Source organism: Aotus nancymaae, unplaced genomic scaffold (assembly GCF_030222135.1).
Source record: "Aotus nancymaae isolate 86718 unplaced genomic scaffold, 86718_ANA_hifiasm-v0.15.2.pri h1tg000025l, whole genome shotgun sequence".
NCBI classification, from domain to species: domain Eukaryota; kingdom Metazoa; phylum Chordata; class Mammalia; order Primates; family Aotidae; genus Aotus; species Aotus nancymaae.
Window position 1 is genome coordinate 24764006 of NW_026988438.1, and position 26211 is coordinate 24790216.

Below are 26211 nucleotides of genomic sequence, written 5' to 3' on the forward strand. Positions count from 1 at the left end.
CCCCCGGCTCAGCAGCAGGGGACTCCCCTTGGCTTCTCCAACAATGTCCTTCGCAGTTAGGCCCCTTCTCAGACAATCTTGGAAGACGGAGAAGAGAGAAAAGAATGGAGAGGGAGAACGGAAGAGGTGGAATTGGACAGAAATGCTGCATTTGTGGGCGGAGCTGGGGATGGGGTGGGAGGAAGCTCTGGGGAAGGCGCAGAAACGATCCAAGGGAAGTAGGTCAATTCCACAGAAAAGAACTATAGGGCCACAGAAAGACACAGAGCAAGCTTAAATGCATGTGGCTAGGGGTAGAAGCCCACCCGAAAAGGCTTCATATGCTACTATTCCAACCAAACGACACCCTGGAAAAGGCAAAACTATGGAGATGCTGAAAAGAGCGGTGATTGTCATGGGTTAGGGGGAGGGAGGCATGGATGAATGGGTGGAGAGCAAGGGCATTTTGTTTTAGATGGAGTATCGCTCTGTCGCCCAGGCTAGAGTACAATGGCGTGATTTCGGCTCACTGCAACCTCTCCCTCCCAGGTTCAAGCAATTCTCGTGCCTCAGCCTCCCAAGTAGCTGGGATTACAGGTGTTAGCCACCATGCCCAGCTAGTTGTTGTATTTTTAGTAGAGATGGGCTTTCACCATGTTGGCCAGCCTGGTCTCGAACTCCTGGCCTCATATGATCTGCCTGCCTCCACCTCCCAAAGTTCTGGGATTACAGGCGTGAACCACCATGCCCCACCACAATGGCATTTTTAGATCAGAGGAGCTATTCTGAATGACTCTGTAGCATGGTGGTACATGTCATTATACATATGTCAAAACCCATAGGCTGCACAACGCAAAGAGTGAACTTTAAACCATGATCTGCAGCTAATAATAATGAATACGGGCTCATAAATTGTAACAAAGTGCCACTTAATGAATTGTAACAAAGTGTCACACTAATACAACATGCTAATTAGAGGGGGAAATATGCAAACAACTAATTAGAGGGGGAAATATGCAAAGAATTAGGCACAATGGGAATCCCTTTGTGCCTAATTTTTCTGTAAACGTAAAACTGCTCTTACAAATGAAGCCTATTAATTAAAACAACAAAATGCAAAGCAAAAACTAAAACCGAAACAGCAAACACCCAGTGGGTTGAGCTGGAGTAAGAACGGCTGCAGCACACCTCCTGGGCCACTGAGTCCTGGGTGTGAGAAGCAAAACAGCCAGTAAGGTGTGGCTGGGACTCAGCTCCCCAGCCTCTGGCTCAAGCCCAACTATGCCCACAAAGGTCACCTGATTGGATTTCCTTTTCCCTCAGCTCACTTAAGGAGGCTTTTCTGTCCACAGCTTGGTGCAGAAAGCAATCTGGTTAAAGGGTCTGGGACATCGGCTGGTGAACGTAGGGGAGATTTTACCTTTAGATGAGGCACTAGAAATGATGTGCTCCCTGGCAGCATCCTGACCTGCCCCTCTTGACTTTGATGCTAACCCTGCTGCTTTTCCTCAAGGCTCAGCCATCCCATTTCGATGCTTCCAGAGGCACAGCCTGAACCCAAGGGCAGGAGCTGCCACCCTCCCACTGGAGAGATCTCAGAATGGACACAACTGATTCCCAAGTACCCTTAGAGCTCCCGGAAGAGGGTCCCCTCCCGTGCCCAAGACCAGCGATGCTCCTTGGAGCCAGGTGGCCCCAAAAGGATGGCCTTTGGGGAAAAAGGGGCCCCCTTCACAGCCCATTGGCTCCAGGTCAGAAAAGCCACTGGGTTCACACTGCTTGGGGACAGGAGGGCTCTTGGCACTGGTCTGTATTTAGTGGTCTGTGTGGAAAGAGGAATAAGCCCTCAGCTTCCATGGGACACTGGAATAATCTAGGTAATCTCAGCTCATCACTTACCTTTTCACTATTCACTTTCATACTTTTCCATTCATGGTAAGCAGAAAGTTGAAATGTGAGCACACAGCAAAACCTGAGTCTGCTCTATTTACCCAGTGGTGTGACCTTGAGGAGGTCGAGCGCTCTAAGCCTCAGTTTCTTCAGCTGTGAAACGGGCATTGTGCCAGATTGCCTGGGATGGAGTTACCTAACGGAGATCACTCCTGGCTTGGGCTCAGGGATGCAGATGCCTGGCAGGCACACACCCCTGCCTCCGCCCCACAACCTCTCCCAGCCCCACAACCAACTGCCCCCACCCCCGGTCACTAGGAGGGACACTCTTCATGGATACTCAGAGGTTTAACTTCCTTTGTATCCTGACACAGCATACATTCCTGAAGAGTCAACTCCGGGAGGCTCCAGGCTAAAAACTGGCATGAGTGGGGAGGAGGGAGGAGGCGAAACCACTCCGAGAGAATTCTTGTCCTGCAAAGAGAACTAAACAAATGGTGCTCCAGGCAAAAGCCAAGCAGATGAAGGAGGCAGGGGATGAAGGATGGCTGGGAGGGGAGATGACAGAGCGACTTCACAGAGGTGCAGGTAAGGGGATGGGGGCTTGAGAGGCACCTCTGCCAGACCGCAAGGCAGGGACATAAAAGGTGCAGGGGAGGTGGAGCTGGTCAGGGCTCGACCCTAGCTCCACACAGAGGCATCTGCCATGGTGCAAACACACGCTGTGGGCCAGGTGGGTGGGTGCTGGGGATTCGTCCCATACTCTCACTGCAGCCAGGCAGGTTAATCTCTGTTTATTTTTTCAAAACAAAACTAAAAATCACCACTCAATGTATCTGAGCAGAGCGCCTGATCACAGTTAAAAGCTTTCTGTAACGTGCAGCCAGAACGTCACAGCCTGGTGGTCAGAAATGAGAGCTTCTGGCGCTGCTGGGCCAGGGCCCGGCAGCCTGAGCGCCCCTTCTTCTCCCTCTGCTCCTGCTGTCCTTGTGCGGCCATCCAGTCAGCAGCAGACAGCAGCCCGATGCTGCTCAGGTCCGTGGCATCTAGAGATAAAAGGCGTCTCTGTTCCCCACAGGCTTCTGCTTCGCTTGCCTAGTGGGGTATACACCTGGCACGCCATCCCCTCAGTGGTCCTTAATGGTCCACAGAGAAGGCGCGAGGCAAAGCCCCAGTGCCGATGCTCTGAGAATGAAGATTAAAAGGCAGTTCTGGCCCTGAAGTGTCACCCTCAGGGCCCACTCCTTGGCTGTGCCCTCCTGGGTCCGAAGGTGGACACATGAGTTTGGTGTCATCATCGCTCGTGCTTGATGTTGGCTTCACTTCGCTCCAAGGCCACCCCGCTGCCATTCCGAGGGGCGTCCTTCTTGCTCCAGTCCTTTTCCGTGTAGAGCTCGCCGAGCACCGGGCAGTGTTCAGAAGCCACCCCGCCCCAAGACCAGTTATCTGGAATCCAAGGGTTCGTGAGGCCTTCTCTCACCACAGCCCAGTGACCTCAAGGAAGAGGAAAGAAAACGAGAATCAGGACGCGGGTGTGTGGGGGTCCTGGGCTGGCAGGTGGAGGGCCACGCTGCATGTCTGCAGGCCGGAGAGCCCGGAGAGGCCGCCTCAGGTAGCTGGGAGGTGCCTGTGCATTTGCCTGTGCATATGAAAGGTCTTGGCCAATTTGATATTCCACCTAAATGAGGGTTTCTGCATTTAGGCCACGAAACCACCCAGAGGCCAGGCCTCCTGTCCATCCAGACTCACAGGGGCACATGGGCTGACTTGTCCTCATACACGCGCTGCTGTGAGTCTGATCGCAAGGCAGAGACAGATGCCTCATAAAGACATCCAAAGCAAAGGTCCAATTTTGCAAAGCAAAAGACACTAAGGGAGGTAGGGGTAGAAATTCTTTCTACAGAAAGGGTAAAAAAGAGAAAATTACAGAAGCTTATGAGAAAGTAACAGTATTTTAAAAATGAGGATTTAGAAATCTATGAAAAAGGAGGTATATTTGAATATAATTAAGTAATGAATAGTTACAAAACCATTCGAGAATGGCTGGAAAGCGCAGTGCGGTCCTCTGAAGCAAGGCAAGGCTAGTGCAGGATTGACAGGGGCCTGGATTTGGGGTGGAGCTTCGGCACAGGCTGCCGATTGCTGTGTGATGGGAAACTCCTCCCTGAGCTCAGTAACTGAACAGGGAGGGAACCACTAAAAGGATTTCCAACTTCCCTCCAGCCCTATGGGCTCAGCTTCCCCAGCTGTCTTCCTTCCGTGGACACCTACCTGGGAGCCCACACAGGCTGCGGGCTGGTCTCTGGCCCTGGCCCATAATGCATTTCTGCAAACCGAAGCTAGTTTGACAACTATCACTCTCCCTGAGACCCACTTCCTTTATCAATTGGGTCCTCCCATGACAGAGTACAACAGGAAGCCAGTGCCCCGAGAGACAGGGGAGAAGCTGGTGACAGTCAAGCCCAGACGTCCTGGTCTTGAAGATCTTGACCTTGGCTGCACGTTAGCCTCACTCGCAATAAAACCCAGGCCCTGCGACTTCTCTTATTTTTAAATTTCTCACTGAAGTATAATAGGCATCAGTGGGGCTTTGCAAAGTGTCCAGTCAGAGTTTAGATACACTGTTCTTGTCTTTCATCAGAAGACCTTACTGTCTCTTCCATGTTGCTGACTGTCTCCTGACTCAGCAGGTTACCAGTTTGCAGGGAGGGTGAAATCACCCCCACACCCCGCTCCTTGTGGAGCACTGAGCACTTCTCCTGTCCCATTGTGACACTACCTGAGACATCTGCTCACCTCATGGCATGTCCACCTCCCAGCATGTCTACGCTGCATTCTACAACACAGCGCTGGAGCGTCTGACAAGTGTTCGCTAGAGGACTAAGTGTCCTAAAATTAACATTATCAGCTCATCTCTGAATCAGGACTCTGCTAGTCTATCACCAGCTTTGCCTGAAACACATCTGCTTGCTGTAGGTCAGCGGGTATTCTAAAATTATTTGCCACACCCCCTTTCAGTTTGAAAAGCATCTCGGATTGAATGACGGTGATAGTCATCTAAACAACAACCCCATGCATGCCCCAAAGGAGGTGAGATGACGCATAGGTTCAGACATGCTTCTCTCACTCCAGTCCTGAACAGGGAAAAGGTCAAGTGAGTTCTGCCTCACCTGTGAAAACCTTCTTTAAGCTTTTGCTGATCCAGATGTTATCCAGAGACTTCGAACCTTGAGGGTTCTTGGTGCTGATGTTGGTAAAGGTGTGCGCCGGGATCAGGTGGTAGAATTTTTCTTTCCTCAGGATATCATAGTCATTGCTGTCTGGCCCTTGGCCAAAATCCCCTAAAATAACGACATCTTTTTCTCCTGGAAGTGGAAGGAAGAAAATGAGTTGAAGAGTTGGTGGGAAGTAAAACCCAACATCAACCACGGCCCTTTGAAACGGGACTGTGATTCTCTGATTTGACTCCCATGGGGTTAGGATTGCAGCATGGTTCTCATTCTCCTAACTTTTCCAAATTTCTTGTGCATATCAACCCCCCCATCAATATTAAGAATAGGTCAGCAACGCGTTTGGAAGTGAGGGGTGGTGTGACACAAAAATCACCCTTGTTGAAGCTTATGGGGTCCAAATCTTATGATAAAAAAAAAAAAAGGCCTAAGGGTCTTGCCCAGATATTTAACAAAAACTCAGCATACATTTACTGGGCACTTACTGTGCAGGAAATCCAGAGATGAATAAAATGCAACTCCTGGCCTGGCTGGGTACGGTGGCTCACACCTGTAATCCCAGCACTTTGGGAGGCCAATGTGGGTGGATAATGAGGTCAGGAGTTCAAGACCAGCCTGGCCAACATGGTGAAACCCTGTCTCTACTAAAAATACAAAAATTAGCAGGGCGTGGTGGCAAGCACCTGTAATCCCAGCTACTGAGGAGGCTGAGGCAGGAGAATCGCTTGAACCCAGGAGACGGAGCTTGCAGTGAGCCGAGATTGCACCATTGCACTCCAGCCTGGGCATCAGAGCGAGACTCTGTCTCAAAAAAAAAAAAAAAAGGAACTCCTGCTCTAAGAGACAGACTAGAAAACAGACAAGAGCAGAGAGTAGGTGCAAAAACAAAAACACATACTGAAACCAACATAGCATAGGGAAAGGTGGTCAGGGAGGGCTTCTTGGAGGAGGCAATGCCTGACTTGGGTCTCAGAGGAGGCACAGAAGTGCTCGGTTCAACACAAATGAGAGGGAACCCAGGCAAGGCCAGGGAGCTAAGAAACAGCCTGGTTTCCTGGGGGTGGGTGGGTATCTGAGGTTCAGTATCGAGAAATCAGATGTTAAAGATGAGGCTGGAGATATAAGCAGTAGCCGCTCCTAGACTGGAAACTGTGCTGTCTACCTGAGAGTCAAATTCAGATCAAGAGACCAGGGGAAAACCCTGGGTCTTCCCGGCATTCAATAGGCAGCCCGCAGCATCCATCCATCCCAGCATGTTGATACACATAATATACCGTTTTCCTGCTGCTGGTCGCTTTTAAGGCTGTTCCCAGTAGCCATTGCTATAAATAATGCTGAAGTGAACAGCATCTCATTGAAATATCTGTATCCCTGCTTTTTTTTTTTTTGAGACAAAGTCTCACTCTGTTGCCCAGGCTGGCGTGCAGTGGGCAGTGGTGCAGTGGCACAATCTTGGTTCACTGCAACCTCCGCATCCTGGGTTCAAGTGATTCTCCTGCCTCAGCCTCCTGAGTAGCTGGGACTATAGGCACCCACCACTATGCTTGGCTAATTTTTATATTTTTAGCAGAGACAGGGTTTCACTGTATTGGCCAGGCTGGTCTCAAACTCCTGACCTCAAGTGATTGGCTCGATTCAGCGTGCCAAAGTGCTGGGATTATGGGTGTGAGTCACTGTGCCTGGCCTACCATGCTGTGTATTTTCTCAGTCCTGGCATCAGCCATTTCTCTGAGGAGCCCTGTTCCCTCCATCGGAGAATGGCATCAGAAACAAGACCTGGGTGCCAGGTGTGCCTGCCGTGTCTATTTTTTGCACAGGGTATTAGTGTTTTATTGATTTATATGAACTCTCCATGTATAAAAATATCAATAGGGACTGGTTTTTAGTTTCTCATTTGCCTTTTCATTTGCTCTATGATCAAACCGAAGCTTTCGAAAAAACACAAAAGTTAAATAAAAAAATGTTAAATGTAGTACAATCTGGCAGAATTTTCCTAGAGAGCCTCCAAAATCAAACAAATATCCACCAAGTTCTTTTTATGGTTCCGTTTCTTACATTTCACTGTTATTTTCCCACTGCCCCCTATGTGATGACACATTTCACTCTTTAACTTGTCTAGAATTTACTTTTATTTTTCATACAAATAACTAACCCCCTCTGCCAGTATCACTTCTAGAAGAATCCTTTTTTTCTCAACTAAATTATAATAGTTGCCTGTTATCTTAAATATCTTTTGTGTAACATATCTATTTCTGAGCTTTATTCTACCCATCTTTTTTTGAGCGATTACTATATGTTTTAATATTCTTTCATTTAAAATGTTTACGTATTCTCATGATATTGAAACTTTTATTGCAAATTTTTTTTTAAATCTAAACTCAAGTTAATTTTAAGGCTGTTCTCTGTTCCTTGTGTCTCCTTCTAGACACTCTATACAGAGAGGAGCAGATGTGTATATTTATAGTTGTTTTCACTCAAGTGATAGTAATTTTACCTATCAAGTCCTACTTTTTTTTCTTCACAGTACATCCTGGAGATGGATCTGCTTCAAATAAACAGTTTTTAAGGTTTTTTTGAGAAGGAGTCTCACTCTGTCACCCAGGCTGGAGTGCAGAGGTGCGATCTCGGCTCACTGCAGCCTCTGCCTCCCGGGTTCAAGTGATTCTCCTGCCTCAGTCTCTCGAGTAGCTGGGATTACAGATGTGTGCCATTGCACCTGGCTAATTTTTGTATTTTTAATAGAGGCAGGGTTTCATCATGTTGGCCAGGCTGGTCTCAAACTCCTGACCTCAGGTGATCTGCCCGCCTCCGTCTCCCAAAGTGCTGGGATTACAGGCATGAGCCACTGCGCCCAGCTAAACATTTTTTCTTTTTAAAATGTATGGGGCGGGTGGGGGGGTTCCTTTTCTCAAATGAGATCCTGAAGGAAGCCCCAAAAGTAGAGAGGGTAAAAGTGGAGCTTCTCTGACTGAAGTGGAAGGGGAGGGCTCTACAAAAAGCCCTTGGGGCATTGGGGGTTCAAAAAATGTTAATGCTTGAGTCCCACTCTCAGAAATTGGAGTCCACCTGGAGAGACTCTGATTTAGTGTCTCTGGTGGCCTGGTATTCAGCACTTCCTGAAGCTCTCTGGGATTCCATGCCCAGCCAGATGTGGGAACCACACCTAGAACATTGAGAGCTCTGCTGAGACCTGGTGCAGTCAATTACGCGGAAACATGGTAAGTACGGGTACCTCGAGCTGTCAGCACGGCTCACCCAAGAACGCCATGCCATGGTTCTCCACTGATGCAAGAATTTCTTAAAAAAAAAAATCTTTGCTAAAGGCTTATCATTTCCTTCACTTTACCACATGTCTAAGTATTTTATATTTTCGATTTTTATTATGAATGGGATCTTTGCTTTATCTCATTATATTTTCTCTATCTCATTGTATTTATCTCATTATCTCATTATATTTTCTCTAATGATTTATCTCATTATATTTTTATCTCATATTTATCTCATCATATTTCTCTAATGATTATTATTTTGTTAATTTTTTATTTCCATAGGTTATTATTGATATATATCAAAAGGACTAATTTTTATTTTTCTTTTGTAACTAGGCAGTTTTCTTAATTCTATTACTGGGAATAATTTTTTTTTAACTCTAGGTGTAACAAACTGACAATCATATTCTCTGAAAACAATGACACTTCAGTGTCCTGTCTCCCAAGTCCTCATTTCACCTTATTAATCCAGATTGACTAGGAGGAAGGGTGGTCACAGAGGGGCTGAAAATGAAACAAAACCCAAGACAGGAGCATATTTGAAAACAGTGGCTCTAGGCTGGGTGTGGTGGCTCACATCGGTTAATCCCAGCACTTTGGGAGGCCGAGGTGGGCGGATCACCTGAGGTCGGAGTTCGAGACCAGCCTGGCCAACATGGTGAAACCGCATCTCTACTAAAGATACAAAAATTAGGCAGGCATAGTGGTGGGCACCTGTAATTTCAGCTATTTGGGAGGCTGAGGCAGGAGAAGAGCTTGAACCTGAGAAGCAGAGGTTGCAGTGAGCCTAGATTGCTCCACTGCCCTCCAGCCAGGGCTGGAGTGAGACTCTGTGTCAAAAAAAGAAAGAAAGAAAACAGTGGTTCTCAGCCCCGGTTCTAAGAGAAAATGGCTGGATGACTCTGAGTATGGAATTCGAGGTTTGTCACTTCCCAGCTTCGAGACCTTGGCAGGCCTTTTAGTCCATAAAAGAGAAAGAACAAGCCATTTCCTCCCAGGTTGGTGTCAGGATTAGAGGAGCCACCAGAAGCGCCTGGCATGGGCACTCACATATAGCTTGGGCCCTCTTCCTGATCAGTTTCCTGATCCAGCTTCACATGTTTATCAGGGAGAGACACCCAGCAGAAAGTTAAATATTTGTGTGTAAGAACTACGAGGGGACTTCAGGGCCAAGAGGGAAAGGTTTTTCTCTTAAAGCCTTTTAGACATTTCTCCCACAGTCTGATTTACTCTAGAGGAAGTGGGATAGTCATGAAGTATTTTCCACGTAAAGCGAGTAGAAATCCTGAAAGAACACCTGCCCCCCAGCTGGGCTCTGTGGGACTCCCCTTGGCTCTGCCTGACCCTTGTCCCACAGCAGGAGGTGGCATTTCTGCCACACCTTGTGAAGGAGGCTTTAGGGAAAGCAGTTCATAAACGAAGTCATAAATGTATCTTAGACACTTGGCAAATCTTTTTTTCCTGGCCACGGATGTGCTTCGGGAACAACGGCTAGAGGGAAAGGAATCTGTAGGGAAGCCACTCGGGCCACCACCAGAGGGCGCGTGTGCATTGCAGGTGGCGCCCTCCTCCAGGAGGCATGAGGACAGTGGGTGGGATGGAAGCCTCTCCTGCAGGGCCACCCACGCCGTGGAGAAATCAGTGCCAGCTTGAATAACAGTCATGGCACTGTGCTGACCACTTCCTCGATAGTATGACACTTAACGGCCACAACCCGTGGGGCAGGTGCTATTACCATCTCTCCTTTCCAGGGAGGAACTGAAGCTCCCAGAGGTAGGAAGATTTGCCCAAAGTCAACAGGCCAGGCCTCAAATCCAGGGCTCATCATAAAAGGCTAGAATGAAAGAACCACATGGATGTGGCCGCTGTTCACTGCGACACGAAGTGCGTAGGCAGACACTCAATAACTATGTGGTCAGTCACCAGACAAGTGGAACCACAAATGCCCCAGAATTAGAGCGCAGTTTGATTTGGAAAGGAACAAAGAGAAAGATGCTACATTCACTGAATATCAAAGAAAACAAAGTTCCCACATAATGAGGGAGGTTTTCATGGGGATGCAGGCCTGAAAAGTTCTGGGCTAAAAAAGACAATTCCAAAACCAGGAGAGATGCTGGTGGCAAGGGTCAGTCGAGCCAGCTCTGTGTAGCTTCAGGAGTGACAATGCTTCTCTTTTTGAATGAGCACATCCGGATTTCTGACAACTCATGTTCTTCTGGTTGAATCTGTGTCGGTGATGACATCAGGCAGTTCTTGCCTCTGAAAATCCACAGGTAGATGCACAGGAGCCTGGTTCTCTTCCTAAAAAGCCGCTCATCTGGGCTGGGCTCCTTTGTCACTCCCTTTATTCCCAGCAGTGAGAGGAGAACGCTGGGGGCTGACTTCCTCAGAGAGTCTCTAGATTCATAAAACGCCAGTGACAACTGTGGGAACCGGTTCCCACCGAGGGACCCCCTGCCCAGATGTGAAGTGTTATTACACACCCTGTTTCACTCTTGCTCAGTTCACAGAGGGAGACCCTGTCCCCAAGCCCCGATGAGGTCTGAGAAGAAGGTTCCACCAGGGGACCAGCATATCCCCATTGACGTCAGCCTGCATGCACGTTCCAGACAAAGGCAGAAAGGCCCAGAGCTTGCTAACCGTATCAGTTCTGCTTGCTCTGACAGAAGCCTATGGAATGAAGGCTTTGTCTTTGCTTTAGCTGAACCCCTCTGCTGACCTGTTTACCCTGGTAAGACCTGGGCAGGCTGGATTGCTTCCTGAATCCCTGGGTCTGGAGTGTCACCAGTTAATAATTAATTGGGTATTAGTTACAAGCAGGGGACACAGGCAGCATGAGTCACTGTCCCTACTCGGACAAGTCAAGGCCAAGCCAGGCTGTGGGTCAACATTACCTTGGCAATCTGGAATAATAACCTGCCCAAGGTTTTCTGCCCAAATCCTGACCACTCCCTGGATACCAGGGGCGAAGTAGGGGGAAGGTGACTCCCTAAGGCTGTCTGAGAACTTAGGAGCCGGCATCTTTCCTTTCTGCTTTCACGTACAGTTTGAGGCCAGGAACAATAGTAATGTCCACAGATGTGACAAGCTATCAAGTCGTCCTTTTTCCAGATTAGAGTCTAACAATGGGTGGACAATCTCCCACACAGCCGCTTCTTGGATAGCACATCTTCTGACTGTTTTTAGCCTGGGGACTCATCCTTGAAGTAGAACCTTGGTCACGGCATGTCCTGGTTCAAAATAAAAGCTGCTGCACACAATATTCACAGCAGCATTGTTCACAATAGGCCAAAGATGGAAGCCAGCCAAGTGTCTATCAGCAGGTGAATGGATAAGCAACAAAATATGGCAGGCAGATGCACAGTGGGATATTACTCAGCCTCAGAAAGTGGGGAAATTCTGACACATGCTACGACATGGATGAACCTTGAAGATACTCTGCTAAGTGAAACAAGCCAGACACAAAAGGACAAATGTTACATGATTCTACTTATATGGGGCACCTAGAGTAGTGAAATTAATAGAGACAGAAAGTAGAATGGTGGCTGCCAGGGGCTGCGGGGAGGGGCGCATGGGGAGATATTGTTGAATGAAGATGAAAAGGTTCTGGAGATGGATGGTGGTAATGTTTGTACAGCAATCTGAATACATCAGTAGCACTGAACTGAATATGTAACATGATTAAAATGACCAATTTTATGTTACATATATTTTACCACAATAAAAAAATCTTTTTTGTTAGAAATGCAATTTCAAATACATACATACATCCTTTAAAATGCGAGCCTATCGTTTGACTGAAATATTTTTGTAGCCAAATCTTCATGAATCTCCCAATGTGAGGGGCCAGTTTAACAAGGAAGTCTTTAAAAAGCTAGAGAATATTGGTCAAGACTCAAAAGGCAGAAGAGAATTCCAGGCCTCCAGCTACAAGCTCACCTAGACAAGGTCAGCATTCTGAAAAATCGATCCAGAAGGACAAGCTCACGGTCTTGACAGCCTTGTCACCCTTTCCTTTTGGTAAACCAAGTGCAGAAAACCATCTATATTTGTTGGGACATAGCCCCCCTTTCTGCTGGAGTTCAGCTCCTTTTTTTTTTTTTTTTTAAGAGATGGCATCTTGCTCTGTTGCCCAGACTGGAGTACAGTGGTGCGATCATAGCTTACTGCAGCCTCCACCTCCTGGCCTCAAGTGGTTTTTCCTCCTTAACCTGCCGAGTATCTGGGACTACTGGTGTGTACCATCATGCCCGGCTAATTTTTTTCATTTTTTTGTAGAGATGGGGTCTCACTGTGTTGCCCAAGATGCTCTTGAATTCCTGGGCTCAAGTGATCCTCCAGCCTTGGCCTCCCAAAGTGCTGAGATTAGAGGCATGAGTACGGCGCCTGGCCAGAATTCAGCTCTTTTCATGTTCTCTTAATTCTTCTAGTGTTTTAGAGTCAGCTCATGTACATGGAGTCCCTACTGTGTGCTTGGTATTGCTGCAGACAGTTAGTTAACCCTCTGGGTACTGCTATGAGATGAGTACTGTCCCCCATCAGATGGGAGCTTGAAGTGGTTTGGTGACTTGCCTGAGGTCCTACACGATTGAAAGCCAGCATTTCTGACAGGTTCAGGGCTTCTTCAGCATGCTCTGTATCCCACCAGGGAGAAAAACTCAATTCAGCGATAATCAGGAATTTACCAATTCTCCTTGTCGCCGCCCGTCTCTCTTTCACAGGAAGAGCACATGCAAATCCGCAGGGAGCACCACCAGAGTGATGCCCGAGGCAGCTGGACCCAGGATGAACTGTCCTGGGGGGAGGGCATCATCACTTACATTCTTCCCCCCAATCCTTTCCATCTAAATGAGGCTAAAGAGCCACAGAGCCGACACCTTGGAATGCATATGCTAGGTCCACAGAGACAACGATGTGGCCGTGCAGAGTCAGCTGGACTCCATGGGATGCTGGAGGTTTGACTGTCCCCCATACCTGCAACTCATGTTGCTGACAAACAGCCAGCCCAAGTGGTCAGAGATGGCTCGGAAGAGGCAGCGCTGCTGCTCTGCAAAAGAGTAGCCCAGCCATGGAGAAAGACAATTTCCTACCTTTCAGGGTTTCCTGTAGGGTCTGTGCAAAGCTCGCCAACCGGTGGCCATCACTGTGATTCTTGCTTGGATTCTCGCTCCCCGGGAGGGTCAGGGCTGCCAGGTGAAGGTTAACAAGGGTCAGGTCGTGACTTCCCACCTGGGCAGCGGGAAACAAAGCAACAGGGAGAGGCTCAGAAGCTCGTATTTCCTGTATCCGTTACAACCAACTCATAAATGGCTTTGTGCAGTGTTGACAACGGTAAACAAGAACAAGGCTGGCTCACACCCCCAGGAAATAATCCAAGGTCTTTAATCTTCGATTTTTCCAAGGCGCCTGCAGGAACAAGAACTATTTTCTTCTACCAGTCCACCCCTAACATCCTACTTCCTACTCCTCCCTTACAGCCTAAAAGATTGGGCATATCTGCATATCTGTAAATGTCTTGAGTTTTTTTCTTTCTTTCTAAGCAGTCATATATAAGAAGGAGGTGGGAGGCCAGGCATGGCGGCTTATGCCTGGAATTCCAACACTTTTTTTTTTTTTTTTTTGAGAAGGAATCTCACTGTCACCCAGGCTGGAGTGCAGTGGTGTGATCTCAGCTCACTGCAATTTCTGCCTCCCGGGTTCAAGTGATTCTCTCCTGCCTCAGTCTCCCAAGTAGCTGGGATTACAAGTGTGTGCCACCACACCCAGCTAATTTTTGTATTTTTAGTAGAGACTTTACCATGTTGTCCAGGCTGGTCTCGAACTCCTGACCTTAAGTGATCTGCCCGCCTCAGTCTTCCAAAGTTCTGGAATTCCAAAGTTCTGGGATACCAGGGATTACAGGCATGAGCTATCATACCTGGCCACAACCCCAAGCACTTTGGAAGGCTAAGGTGGGAGGATCACTTGAGGTGATTTGAGACCAGCTTGGGCAACATAGCGAAACCCCAATTCAATCAATCAATCAAAGAAGGAGGTGACTCTGACAACTGGTTGGTATTAGACTTGGAGCTTTTCTCCACAGGGCCAGTCCAAGGTCTCCTGCCAGGACCCACTGCTGAGATCCGCCACCTCCTCCTCCTGACACCTCCCACACACTCCCCTCTGTGTTCTTTGCTCTCTGGAGCCCACTATACCCGGATGCTCACTTTAACCTAATTTCAAATGTGTCCAAACCAAAAGCTTACAGAACCTAGGCAGCTCGAACATGCCCCAGCCCTGCATCCCAAAGGGCAAGTGCAGAAACACGGGGGCAGTTTGTCTCTGGGCATCACAGCACTGCTCAGCTGCTCAGGGCTTAGCAATCTCGCCCTTCCGTTTATCATGGCAACCAACACAGCACTGCCAGGAAGGGAAGGGGTTTAGGGGAAGCCCCCAGGAAGTGGAGGGTGCCAGTCTTATCTTACGGATGTGGTCCCAGTTTGCCACCACCCAGGACCAAGAGCTCTGCAGCTGCAGCTCCGCCTGCTAGAGAAAGCATCTTAAGGCCGGGTCGGGGGCACGGTGCCTGAAGAGATGAGCCTCCTCTCTGCACCGCACCACCGACCTGGCCTAGAATGTGACGTGAAGTACAAGGGGCCAAGTGCCTGTTTAGGGGGCCGCTTTATTTAGAGGATTGGGGCTAATCAGCATTTTCTCATTAAGCCCTTAAAAACAGCCTGCCTTGGGCTGGGCGCGGTGACTCATGCCTGTAATCCCAGCACTTTGGGAGGCTGAGATGGGTGGATCACGAGGTCAAGAGATCGAGACCATCCTGGTCAACATGGTGAAGCCCCGTCTCTACTAAAAATACAAAAAATTAGCTGGGCATGGTGGCACGTGCCTGTAATCCCAGCTACTCAGGAGGCTGAGGCAGGAGAATTGCCTGAACCCAGGAGGCGGAGGTTGCGGTGAGCCGAGATCGCGCCATTGCACTCCAGCCTGGGTAACAAGAGCAAAACGCCGTCTCAAAAAAAAAAAAAAACAGCCTACCTTTTGGTGATACTGGCTGGTTCTGACCTAATGCGGCCAATACTGGAACAGCCACTTGACATAAAAAAGAGGCCCAGGGTGGTGTGAGAAGGCTTAAAGGTGATGATACCTGGCTGACTTACACATCAGTACCACAGATACAACCCAGGGACACCCCCAGGTGTATGTGTGCAGACAGAGCCCCGTCAATATCATAGACAGAGGTATGAGAGGGGGTGCTGGGTGCGACAAATACTCTGAGGGTGAGCACACACCCACCCTCATCAACTCACAGCTACGAGTGTATAAGGTGGCTTGGGGACTTGCAGCCTCAACACGGGGGTTGCTCCCAACCCTCAGCTGGCACATACCTCCTGGGCTGGGGTTTCAGGTGACTGTCAGGCTCCAGAACTTCTCTGGAGCACACAGAAAGCAGGGGGCCCACACCCAGCAGGGGATGTGCTTGCTGGGCTCCAAGGCACCGGACCTGCTTGCCTGGCCTGTGAGTTCACGGTCAAGGGTCACGGGGATAAGGCTCATTGACTGCCAACTTCATGACCTGCTTTGGCTTCTGCTGCCCAGCTCCTGACCATTTTGCAGTTCATTAACACTTCCCAAGGGCATCAGGGAGAACCAGAGAGGCTGCACTCGATCAATCTGCTGAGCTGCTCCCAGACTCTGCGGGGAGAGAGACTCCCACATGGGCGATGCCAGTGATGGGGCTGCCCCTGGCCCACAGCCCAGAGCTCTTCCTGAACCCCCTACAAACCCAAATGACCCCTTGAGGGGCCCCTCTCCCTGGTAATAAAGGAATCGGGCCTGAGATGCAGCTGAGAAGAAGGGGCACCTCCGGTCAGTTCTGCTGCCCTCCAATCCAGCCATTCCCAAACACCAGGCCTTGTGAACCAGTGCCGGGAAGGTGAAGGATCACTGAAGGGGCTTTTGGAAAGCAGGCCATCCAGGGCCCCATTCCCCAAATTCTGTGTCTGGTGGGGTTTAGGAATCCCTGACTGTAGGAAAATCTCCCCAGGAGACTCTGATGAGGGTCAGGTTCAGGAGCTATCCCGGATCTCCCTCCCTCCCCCCCCCTCCCCCCTTGCCCTCTCTCCTGCCCAGATGCCAGAGTTACTGGGGCTGAGAGTCTCAAAATCTCTTTCATTCCTGCCCCGGTCAAGTTCGCCTGCCAAGGAAGCCCCAGGAGAGACAAAAATCTCCAACCATGAGGGACTGAAATCAAGGCAAAAGAGGGTCTTGCTCATGGTTTTATAAAATGAGACCTTTTCTTTCCTTTTTAGAAAGAAGTGGATTCCACGTCACAAAGTGTGGAGCGGGTACCTTGAACCTCGCGAGATACGGGCTGGGGCCCGCTGGCTTCCCGTGCCCGTTGCTGGGCGAGCTCTCCTGTGAGCCCGCGTCTCTCAGCTCCACGCTGGCTGCTGCGTCCCACAGGAATCCCGCATACCCGGCTCCCTGCAGCGGAGAGGGAGACAGTGTTGGTGCCAGAGCCCTAGTGGTGCCTGGCGAAAGGAGGCAGAGAGGCCAGAGAGACTGAGAGGCAGCAGTCCCTGCTCTGGTTCAAGCTGCTTCTAAACCAAAAGCCACAGTCACTCTCCCTTGCCGTTCCCCAGTCCAAATAATTTCACATATTGCCAGTTTCAGAGCTTTCCATACAGCCAGGGTGGCCTGGGCTCTTCTGTCTTTGCGGGGAGGTGGGTGAAGCCTAGGCTAGGCGCAGAGTTATCTTCGGAATCATTGTATCCCATGAGGTAGCGATTCATGCTCCCATTTCCCAGATGAGGCCACCGAGGCTCAAAGAGGTTAAGTGACGTTCCTGAAATCCCACAGCTGATCACAATGCTGAGACTAAAACATGACTCCAAGGGATGGTTTTTGTTTACTGATTAGCTGCAGCTTACAATAAATGGTGCCAGCACCTAGTAAGAGCCCACTCAGTGTTTGCTGGGTGAGTGCAGGTCACAGCTGACAGTCCTAATGGCCTGTGGCTGCTTGAGGGCCCTCCGAAGGTGGATGGGGCCACAGCTGAGGTGTGAAGCTTGGGTCAGAAGCGCCAGGGCTGGCGGTGGGGCAGGGTCCTAGTGCCTGGTGTTAACCCCTGCTGCTCTGAATGTGCCTGCTTTGCGCTGGCCGCTGCGGGGGGCTTGTGAAAGAACACAGGCTTCTCCTTCCCATCCCACCCCAGCCTCTGCTGGTTATGAGAGTGCTTCCTCTGCACCTGCTGTCTGGGAGCCATCTGCGTGTCATTGGAGGGGCCAGCAGTGCTCGTCACCACTCTTCCTCATTGCAAAAGCAGGGGAAGTGACTCTGCACAACCACCCTCCTGAGCAGCCACCACAAAGTCCCCAGGGTCAGCTCAGGTCTAAGCCACACACCTGCCAGGCTCAAATCCTTGTCTGAACATGCATGTTTTTAGGAGGAGGGAGGGAGGAAGGAAATAAATGTATGCTGTGCAATTCTATATTTGAAATTATCTAGCCAGGTGTGGTGGTTCACGCCTGTAATCCCAGCACTTTGGGAGGCTGAGGTGGGGAAGTCACAAGGTCAGGAGTTCGAGACCAGCCTGGCCAACATGGTGAAACCACAACTCTACTAAAAATATAAAAATTAGCCAGGCGTGGTGGCGGGCACCTATAGTCCCAGCTACTTGGGAGGCTGAGGCAGGAGAATCACATGAACTCAGGAGGCAGAGGTTGCAGTGAGCTGAGATCGCGCCACTGCACTCCAGCCTGGGCAACAGAGCAAGACTCCATCTCAAAAAAAAAGAAAAAAATTATCTCCTTGCCCACCCACTGGAGAGCACGCTGGTTTGAGAACGAGAAGACCCAGGCCTCAGTCCCACCTGAGTCACTTAGCTGTGGGACCCTGGGGGAGCCATTCAGGTTTTCTAAGCCTCAGCTTCCTCTGGTATGGAGGGAGGTAAGTATGACTGTCCTGCTGGCTCTGGAGGGTTATCTCTCCATCTGCCATTTCCTAAGCCATGGTGCCAGAGTAACTTACCTAAAGCATCACTCAAGTCATCTTCTGCCCAAAAGCCTTCAGGGGCTCCTGGAAGGCCCTGGAGGGGGAGCCCCTGCAGTGGGGCTTGCTCCTTCCTCTGCCTCCCACACCTGCTCAGCACTGTCTTCCCCGCCCCCCACACTTCCCTTCTTGCTGGTGCTGCTCCTTCCACTGCTGGTTTCTCGCCCCCTCCTGGGAGCCTTTCCCAATGCCTCTGACTTAGGCGCTCCCCTCTCCTCCAGAACAGCAGCTGGAGGAGCAGGGTTTCCAGCCAGAGATGGCAAACTGGGCTCAGGTCCAAGCGCCACCTCACATTGCAAAAGGGTGGCTTGTGGGCAAATTTCATCCTATTAGGTCTCCATCCTCACAGCTGTAAACCACCCCTCTGGCTATCGTGTGAGTCCTAGGGAGCTGGGGAGAAGATGCCTGGGCAGAATTTCAGGCACCGGAGAAATGGTCCCAGCGGTTACCACTTTCTTATGTTTGTCTAGGGACAGAGATTGAACATTTTCAACCCGCAGGTATATTCGGTTTGATTCACATAGTGTTTAAATTTTTTTTTGGATTATCTGTTCATCTTTAAAATTCAGGAAATTTCTCATTAAAATGAAACTAGGAGGTTTGGCCACAATGGGCCCACAATACTGCATGGAACAACGGGGTGCACATGGACTCAGCTGCAGCCAGAGCCAGGCATGAGCTCTCTCAGTCCACCACAGGCAGCCAGCCTGCCACTCATGCCCATCCTGCCTGGCCCTGGCCTGTGCTGTGTTAATGACACATTCTAACGCACAGTATCTTTTAAAATCCTATAGCCACCATATAGGTGAGCTAAGGAAGGGTTATCGCTCCCATTTTACAGATGGAGGAATTGAGGCCGAGAGGTTTTGGTGGATGGAACTCGGGTCTCCCTGCAACCTTATGTTGTTTTCCAATGGCCTCGATACCCTGACCTGGAGCAGGGTTACCTGTCTTGCCCTCCAAAGGGCTGTGTGCTCCCTGCGGGAGGGGCCAGGTCAGGCTCCAGCTGGGATCCCCACTGTGTCTCGCAAAGAGTGAAAATGTGCAGGCCTGGATAGCTGGGGCTGTTTTTCTCCCCATTGTGTATCTTGCATGAAACATAATGCCTGCTACATAGCCACCTTCATTAATGATTTGTTGAATGAATGAATATAGTGCTGAATGGACTATAAAAGGCTCATGAAGCTCAGACACCTGCATACATGTAAAGTGCGATTAGAAAGGGAAGGTAGCATTGTTCTTACTATTTCTCTGTGGACTGGAAGGGAGCATGGTGGACTAGACAAATTTGAATTCAGCTTTATCTCCAGCCTTCTCTGAATACGTGCTGACTCACTGTCAGTGGCAGGAGCCATTTACACCCCCAAACATAAAACCCAGAGGCATAAGATTTACATGCACCTTTTTAAGTAGTAGCCAAAAAGAGAGTAGGGGCTTACTGTCAAAAAATGGCCACTTTTAATCCAGCACACATTTATGACGTAAGAGCCCAAATTACAAACATTAATCATATAAGTATAAATCACATGTGTTTGTAAGCATGTCAGGTATACAAGGGATTAAAAAACCTGCATTTATAGGAAAATTATGTAATAATACATTTTCAACTCCAGTTATTATCAGGAGTCTGTTTAAAAATCTAAAACTCCACTGATGTTAAGCATGGCAAGGTGAATAAATCTGGTCTTGAATAATAATATGAGGGGAAATGTGTATTTACAGAGATTTACCCTTACCTGCCTATATGGGTGATACTGATGAAAGAAAATTCAAAACCAAAATCTCCTGAACATTCCAATAGAACATTTCTATATTGGAATTATGTGCATAATTTCCACCACTAGAAGCAAATACTTCATGTGTGAACTAAGGTGAATCTGAAGTTTTCAGTCAATGAGTAATGAGCTCTGCACGAACTTGGCAGAAGACAGAACTGTGGCGAAAGGATCAGAAGGACAAAGGACAGAAACACCCGCTTGTTGCCCTGGCCCTGGACAGGATTTCTCCTCTCCTCCCAACACCCTAAGCTCTCATTTCCGTCTGGGCAGGAGTCCATTCCTGACCTAAACATGAAACAAGAACCAGGGCATTTGGAAACCAATGTCAAGGATTTAAAATGGGCAGAAATACAAAACTGCATCAAGGATATTGACAAAGGAAATTTTTAAGTGCCCTTAATTAGAAAGGAAAAGTGTGTTTAAATTAAATGAAGAGAAAGGCCAGGTTTTGCAGATGAGGGTACCTTCTGGAGCTGACTCGAGGGCTTCTCAGCAACCACGGCTTTCCAGCATCCCCGGGGCCCCTTCCACTTGCGGATGTTGGGCAGGGTCGGCTGGTTTAGCTCCATGCAGAACTGCAAAGACAGAGCACAGGTCAGCGAGCATGGGTTCGCACCTAAAGCAGTCCCGGCTGGTGGCCTGAGAAGCCAGGCACTGCATGATTCTGAGTCATCAGCCTTATTCAGAGACTGCTGAGCTACGTCCCCGTTTTTTCAAACACCAGGGTTTGCAAGACCCAGACGACTAAACAAGCACCACACATTAAAAAGAAAACTGCCTGTGTGTGAAACACCAAATTATCACCTGGGGACTCTCAGTTCACAGAAATGGATTCTCTCTGTGGCACTCTTGCCCAAACAGTTCAAAAAAAAAGTCATCAGACTCCTTTTCATCCTTGTAAAAGCAGCGGACTGAAGGTCCCAGGAGGATCTGGATCAGTGTCAAATCCAAAGAAGAAAAAAGATGGATACATGGTGCCTTTCCTTTTCCGGGCTCAGCTTAGTGGGGCAAAAAATGACCTCCAGCTTCAACTTGAACCACCATAGTGCTCGCTGTGCTTTCCTCCTGCTGCGGACGGCTGCTGCACCCATGTATGTGCACGCAGCATGCACTTCGTTTGCTAATGCGTGTTCCACCAATGTGGCTGTAAAGTGATTGTCACTGAGGCAAAATAAAATTGCACTCAGTAGGATAAGGAGCGGAAGAACTATCCACTTCAAAGTATGGAGACCAGCTCCTCTAACTCACGTCTCAAACACAACCCCTTCTCTTGGGGACGTGCCCCCTTGTCCTTCACAAGCCTTGGAGCACTGCACTCATTTGTCTCTCTACCCACCCCTATGAGTGACAGCCTCTTGGCTTTCTTCCCAGCACATCACCACTATGTTCCCTTAAGATCTCTCATTCAGCCCCACTGACGCAGTTTATACCTCTATCCAGAAGACCCCAGCATCTGTACCTGTTGCAGATTGCTCTCCTGAGTTTTTAACTGGACTTCCCACCGCCTCCTTAACATCTCCACCTGGAAGTCTCCTTAGCCCCTCACACCAGCAGGTCCCAAAGGGAACATGTTATTTCCTCCCCCACCCAGTGCCCATCTCGGTCCAAGGCACTTCCATCCTTCCCACTGCTTGAACTCCCTCGCCTCCCGCCAGCGCATTGATTCCACTGTCGCGTGTGTCTGGGGTGCCTCCTTCATGTTCTCCAGCCCACCTGCTGGAGCCTGTTTCAGAGTCCCATCTTCTCTTAAAGGTTGGGGGGGGGGGGTGGTGGCCCTGGCATAGCTTCTAAGAAGTCTGTCACTGGACCACCGTATAGCTCTTCACTGGATTCCTGTCATGGCTATGCGGATGCGCACCTCTGTGGTCCTCAAAGTGTGGTCCAGGGATCAGTAGCCACAGCATCACCTGAGAACTTGCTAGAAATCCCCTGGCTCCATCCTGGACCTACTGGATCAGCAGCTCTGAGGTGGGCCCGGCGATCCGGCCACCCAGGTCCTCCCTCAGCTTCTGCCCCAGATCCTGGCAGTGTGTGAGCAGCCACCGCCCTCCCAATGCCTATGCTGCAGAAAGCCGCTCTCATGCCCTCTGGGCAGCCCACATCCAAAGGTTAGGAGAGCCCAGTGTCTAAAGGCCTGGTCTTTGCCCTCACGTTGCTTACTTTGTAAGAGGGAAGATGAGGCACCAGCAAGTACTTAGCCAGTCATTTCTACAGGGACAAGCGCTATGGAGAAGATGAAACCAGGGAAGGGGAGGGAGAGTGCTGGGAGGTCTGCTTTAGAAATGGGCTATTCTAGGAGTGATGCTGCATTTACAGTTAGTCATGTAAGCATCTGTCTTTCTCCAGCCGTGGACTCCACAGGCAGGGACTGTACCTGAATCTCCTTTATAAACCACCACCTGGCACAGAGCACAGCACCCAGTGATGCTCTCAAGCATCTGCTGGTGAATCAGAAAACTTAAGGCAAGACTGCAGTCTTCAAATCTGTGCATGACAAGCAAAGTGGGGAAGGCTGGGGTTGATGGTGGAGAATTTCTCCTTAGGCTATTATCCAAGTCATTGCCTCAATTGTAACCTGACTCTTTGCATACAGCTATGTTCTATGCTGCTGAGTTTGTCTGGAAAGCATTCTTTCTGGAATTTGGTCATCAGTGACTTTTAAGAGTTCTACTTTCAACACTGCCCAGAGCAGAGTAGCTGTGGACAGAGTCACTGTTGACAGGGTGAAGGAGTGGGGAAGGTGGAGAGGGTGGGGTTTCACCCTGGATAAGTCCCCTTGGCCAGATGCTCCTGGCTGGAAGCCATCCTCGGATGGGAAATAAAACACTTTGGAAGATGCAGCCGGAATTTATCGACTGTAACTTTAGGGATCCTGCGAGGAAATGTACTTCACAAAGGGTCCCATTTCCTGCGGGCGAATCATGCTTGCTGAGCGATCATTAGTGCTGCATCCAAGAATCATTACAAACGGAGCAGCTCTCCAGTGCCCAGCTGGTGCTTCGCTGTTCTCCATGCAGGGGGTCCCAAACCTGGTTGCTCATCAGAATCTCCTGGGATGCAGATGTACCCTGGAAAGCTCTATTTTTAAGAAGCCCCCACACCCAGCCCGCCAGGGGATCAGCCAACCAGGTAGATCAGAGAGGCCCAGCCTAGGGTGTGGGGGACACACCACAGTGCTGTGACTCACTGTCTGCAGGCAGCAGTGCCACCAGGATCATTCTCTTTTTCCAGAATTCTAATCTCTCCTAACCCCCAGGAGGATCTTCCTTCAGATACCTGAGGGCAGGTGAATCTCCCATTCACACCCAAACTCCACCCCAGCTTAGAAAACCCCTTCCTGGTAACACCACTTGGATGGGAGGGGTTGGGAGTGTGAGGAGGTGGCCCAGGCTGACAGCACTGGTTTCCATGCCCACGGCTCTCACAGGTGGTCTTTGGAGCTGGTCACAGTGTGAGCACCAATGTCACCTGGGAACCTTTTCAAAATGCAAATTCCCAGGCTCTACCCCTGATCTACTTAAGACTCTCAGGAGTGGGGCCGAGAAGTCTGCATTTTAACAGCACCCCTAGATAACTGACATGTTCAAGTTGATTTCATGGATGAAGAAAATACATTCTCATTTTTCTTTGCAATTAATATTTAAAAACCTTTCACCCACAGGCAAACTCTAGGAGCCCTAAGGGAGCAGAATCCCTGACCCCTAAGAGCCATCTTTATTCTGTACACCTGAAGCCTCAACCTTAATAACCTCTCTCAGCCCACAGAGCCACTCACCCCTCGCTCTGCCCTCTTCTTCAGTATTTATGTTACTGGGGATCATTAATAACTTGAGAGACCAGGGAGGTGAGTGTTTACGGCTACAAGCATTCTGTGTCCTAATTTTCATGATCAGAGTTAAGGAAGGGGTAAGCATTTTCTTCTATTTTTAGGACTCAAAAAAGAATTGTTAACTTAGCTATCTCCACTAACTGTTCAAAGAAAACCTAAGATGGTAAGCACTTTTCAGACCCTTGTTACTCAAAGTGTGGTCCATGGACCAGCAACATCAACCTCACCTGGGAGCCTGCCAGAAATGCAAACTCTCAGGCCCACCCTAGACCTGCTGTACCAGAATCTGCATCATTTTCTCAAGGCCCCAGCTGAGCTCTGAGCTTCTCAAGCTGGAGAATCCTGCTTTAGAGCCTTCCTGTTGACCCGTACCAAGGCAGATGCCATTGTACGCACCGTCTTTATTATTCCCGGCACAGCTAACACGAGGCAACTGCTATCAGTTATTCATGAGCACAGTGCTGCACAGAAAGGTTAAGCCCAAGTCTGAGTTCATACTCAAAGTTACACAGTTAGTGGTAGGGGCTGGTTCCTGCTGCTGTACCTCCTGGCCTCAACAGGTGGAAGAGGGGAGGCAGGGCAGATTCAAAAGGGTTGGGGCTGGCCCCCCTCTACTGAATCTTTGGCTCCCTTCTCCCAAAAATTTCAAAGGAAAACAAAAGCATCCTCTGAGTGTTCTCAATCTGAACTCCACCTTCCATTGTTTTATTTAGGGCAGCTAGTTCTCACGTTTTTTGCTTTGCCCACAAAATGGAGAAATAATTCTCTTACATAAAAGCAGCCCACCAGGGCAGAAAGGTGACAATGGAAGAGGGAAGGTTTGTGTTCATCACAAAGTGTCCCAGATCAGTCTGGTCTCCAAAGCCCAGCTGCTGCCACCCCACCCTCTCAGGTTCTGAACCCCCAGTGGCTAATTCATCACCTATCCCCATCTGGTTCTTGTTTTTAAAACCTTGGATTAGTGGACCCCATCCCTGATTGACTGAGTCTGCTTCTTTGAGATTCTGGCCAAGGTTTGTACTTCTAACAATTTCCCACAAGCAATTCTAAACTACAGTTTGAGAAGCTCAGGCAAGGCTAGACAATTGCTGATTTAGCACTCAGCTTTCCTAGTTTTAATTCCTGTGGCCTGGGAATACAGCTTATATTATTTTAAACAAATACTATTTCCGCTCTCCTGGGACCGTGTATCTCAAAAGCCTCTGAACTTGTGGCTGTTAACAGATAACCCTGTGAGATCATGTATGAGGGCAATACACTGAGCCTGCTACACTATGGCACACAGTGGGCATGCAATGGGCGTTTGTTGAATGGACGAATCAGTGGAACCTCTCCTAGGGATCCCAGCTTCTCTCACCCAGAATCAGTTATAAGAACTACCAACGGGTTTGATTTGTTTCTCCAGCAACAGACCAAATGGGGTAAAATCATCATTGTTTAACACCCATCCCATAACCAACTGGTTAGAAGGGAGAACACTTGCTCACTACCTCACCCTTGGGCTCAGCCACAAGCGGCCTCAAAGTCAGACATTTATTTTAAAAATTTTTAATTTTAAAGTGAAAGCCAGTTTATTAAGAAAGTCAAGGAATAAAGAATGGCTACTCCAAAGGCAGAGCAGTGGCACTGGGCTGCTTGACTGAGTATACTTAAAGTTACTTCTTGATTAGATGCTAAACAGGGGGTAGATTATTCATAAGTTTTCCAGGGAAGAGGTGGGCAATTCCTGGAACTGAGGGTTCCTCCCCTTTTTAGACTATAAGGGGAACTTCCTGATGTTGCCATGGGATTTGTAAACTGGAGCTGATGGGAGTGTCTTTTAGCTTGCTCTTGCATTATAATTAGTGTATAATGAGCGGTGAAGATGACAAAAGGTCACTTCCATTGCCATCTTGGTTTTGGTGGGATTTGGCCAGCTTCTTTACTGAAAATTGTTTTATCAGCAAGGTCTTTATGGCCTGTCCCTTGCGCCGACCTCCTATCTCACCCCGTGACTTAATGCCTAACCTCCTGGGAATGCAGCTCAATGGGTCTCAGCCTCACTTTACCCAGCCCGTATTCAAGATGGAGTCTCTCTGGTTCAAACACCTCTGAAAGTTGGATATTTAAACTCAAATCTATGAGATGTACAAGGTACTGGCATTTAGAAATGCCAAGTCCTAAAAGCAAAGACCACTTTGGCTACCACCTTG

At 49.0% G+C, this 26211-nt stretch overlaps 1 protein-coding gene across 3 annotated transcripts in view; it reads right to left on the reverse strand.

Annotated features, from left to right (window-relative positions):
- Positions 1–2647: 2647 nt before the first annotated feature.
- EEPD1 (endonuclease/exonuclease/phosphatase family domain containing 1) overlaps positions 2648–26211 on the reverse strand; it is a 136642-nt gene continuing 113078 nt past the window's right edge. For all 3 annotated transcript variants that reach the window (XM_012461284.3, XM_012461283.2, XM_012461282.3), the window contains exons 4-8: positions 20655–20765; positions 16712–16846; positions 13459–13597; positions 5040–5234; positions 2648–3363 (exon numbers count right to left, since the gene is read on the reverse strand). In XM_012461284.3, coding sequence (XP_012316707.2) covers positions 3164–3363; positions 5040–5234; positions 13459–13597; positions 16712–16846; positions 20655–20765 — 780 coding nt within the window. In that variant the 3' untranslated portion in view covers positions 2648–3163. The remainder of the gene's footprint in view (positions 3364–5039; positions 5235–13458; positions 13598–16711; positions 16847–20654; positions 20766–26211) is intronic.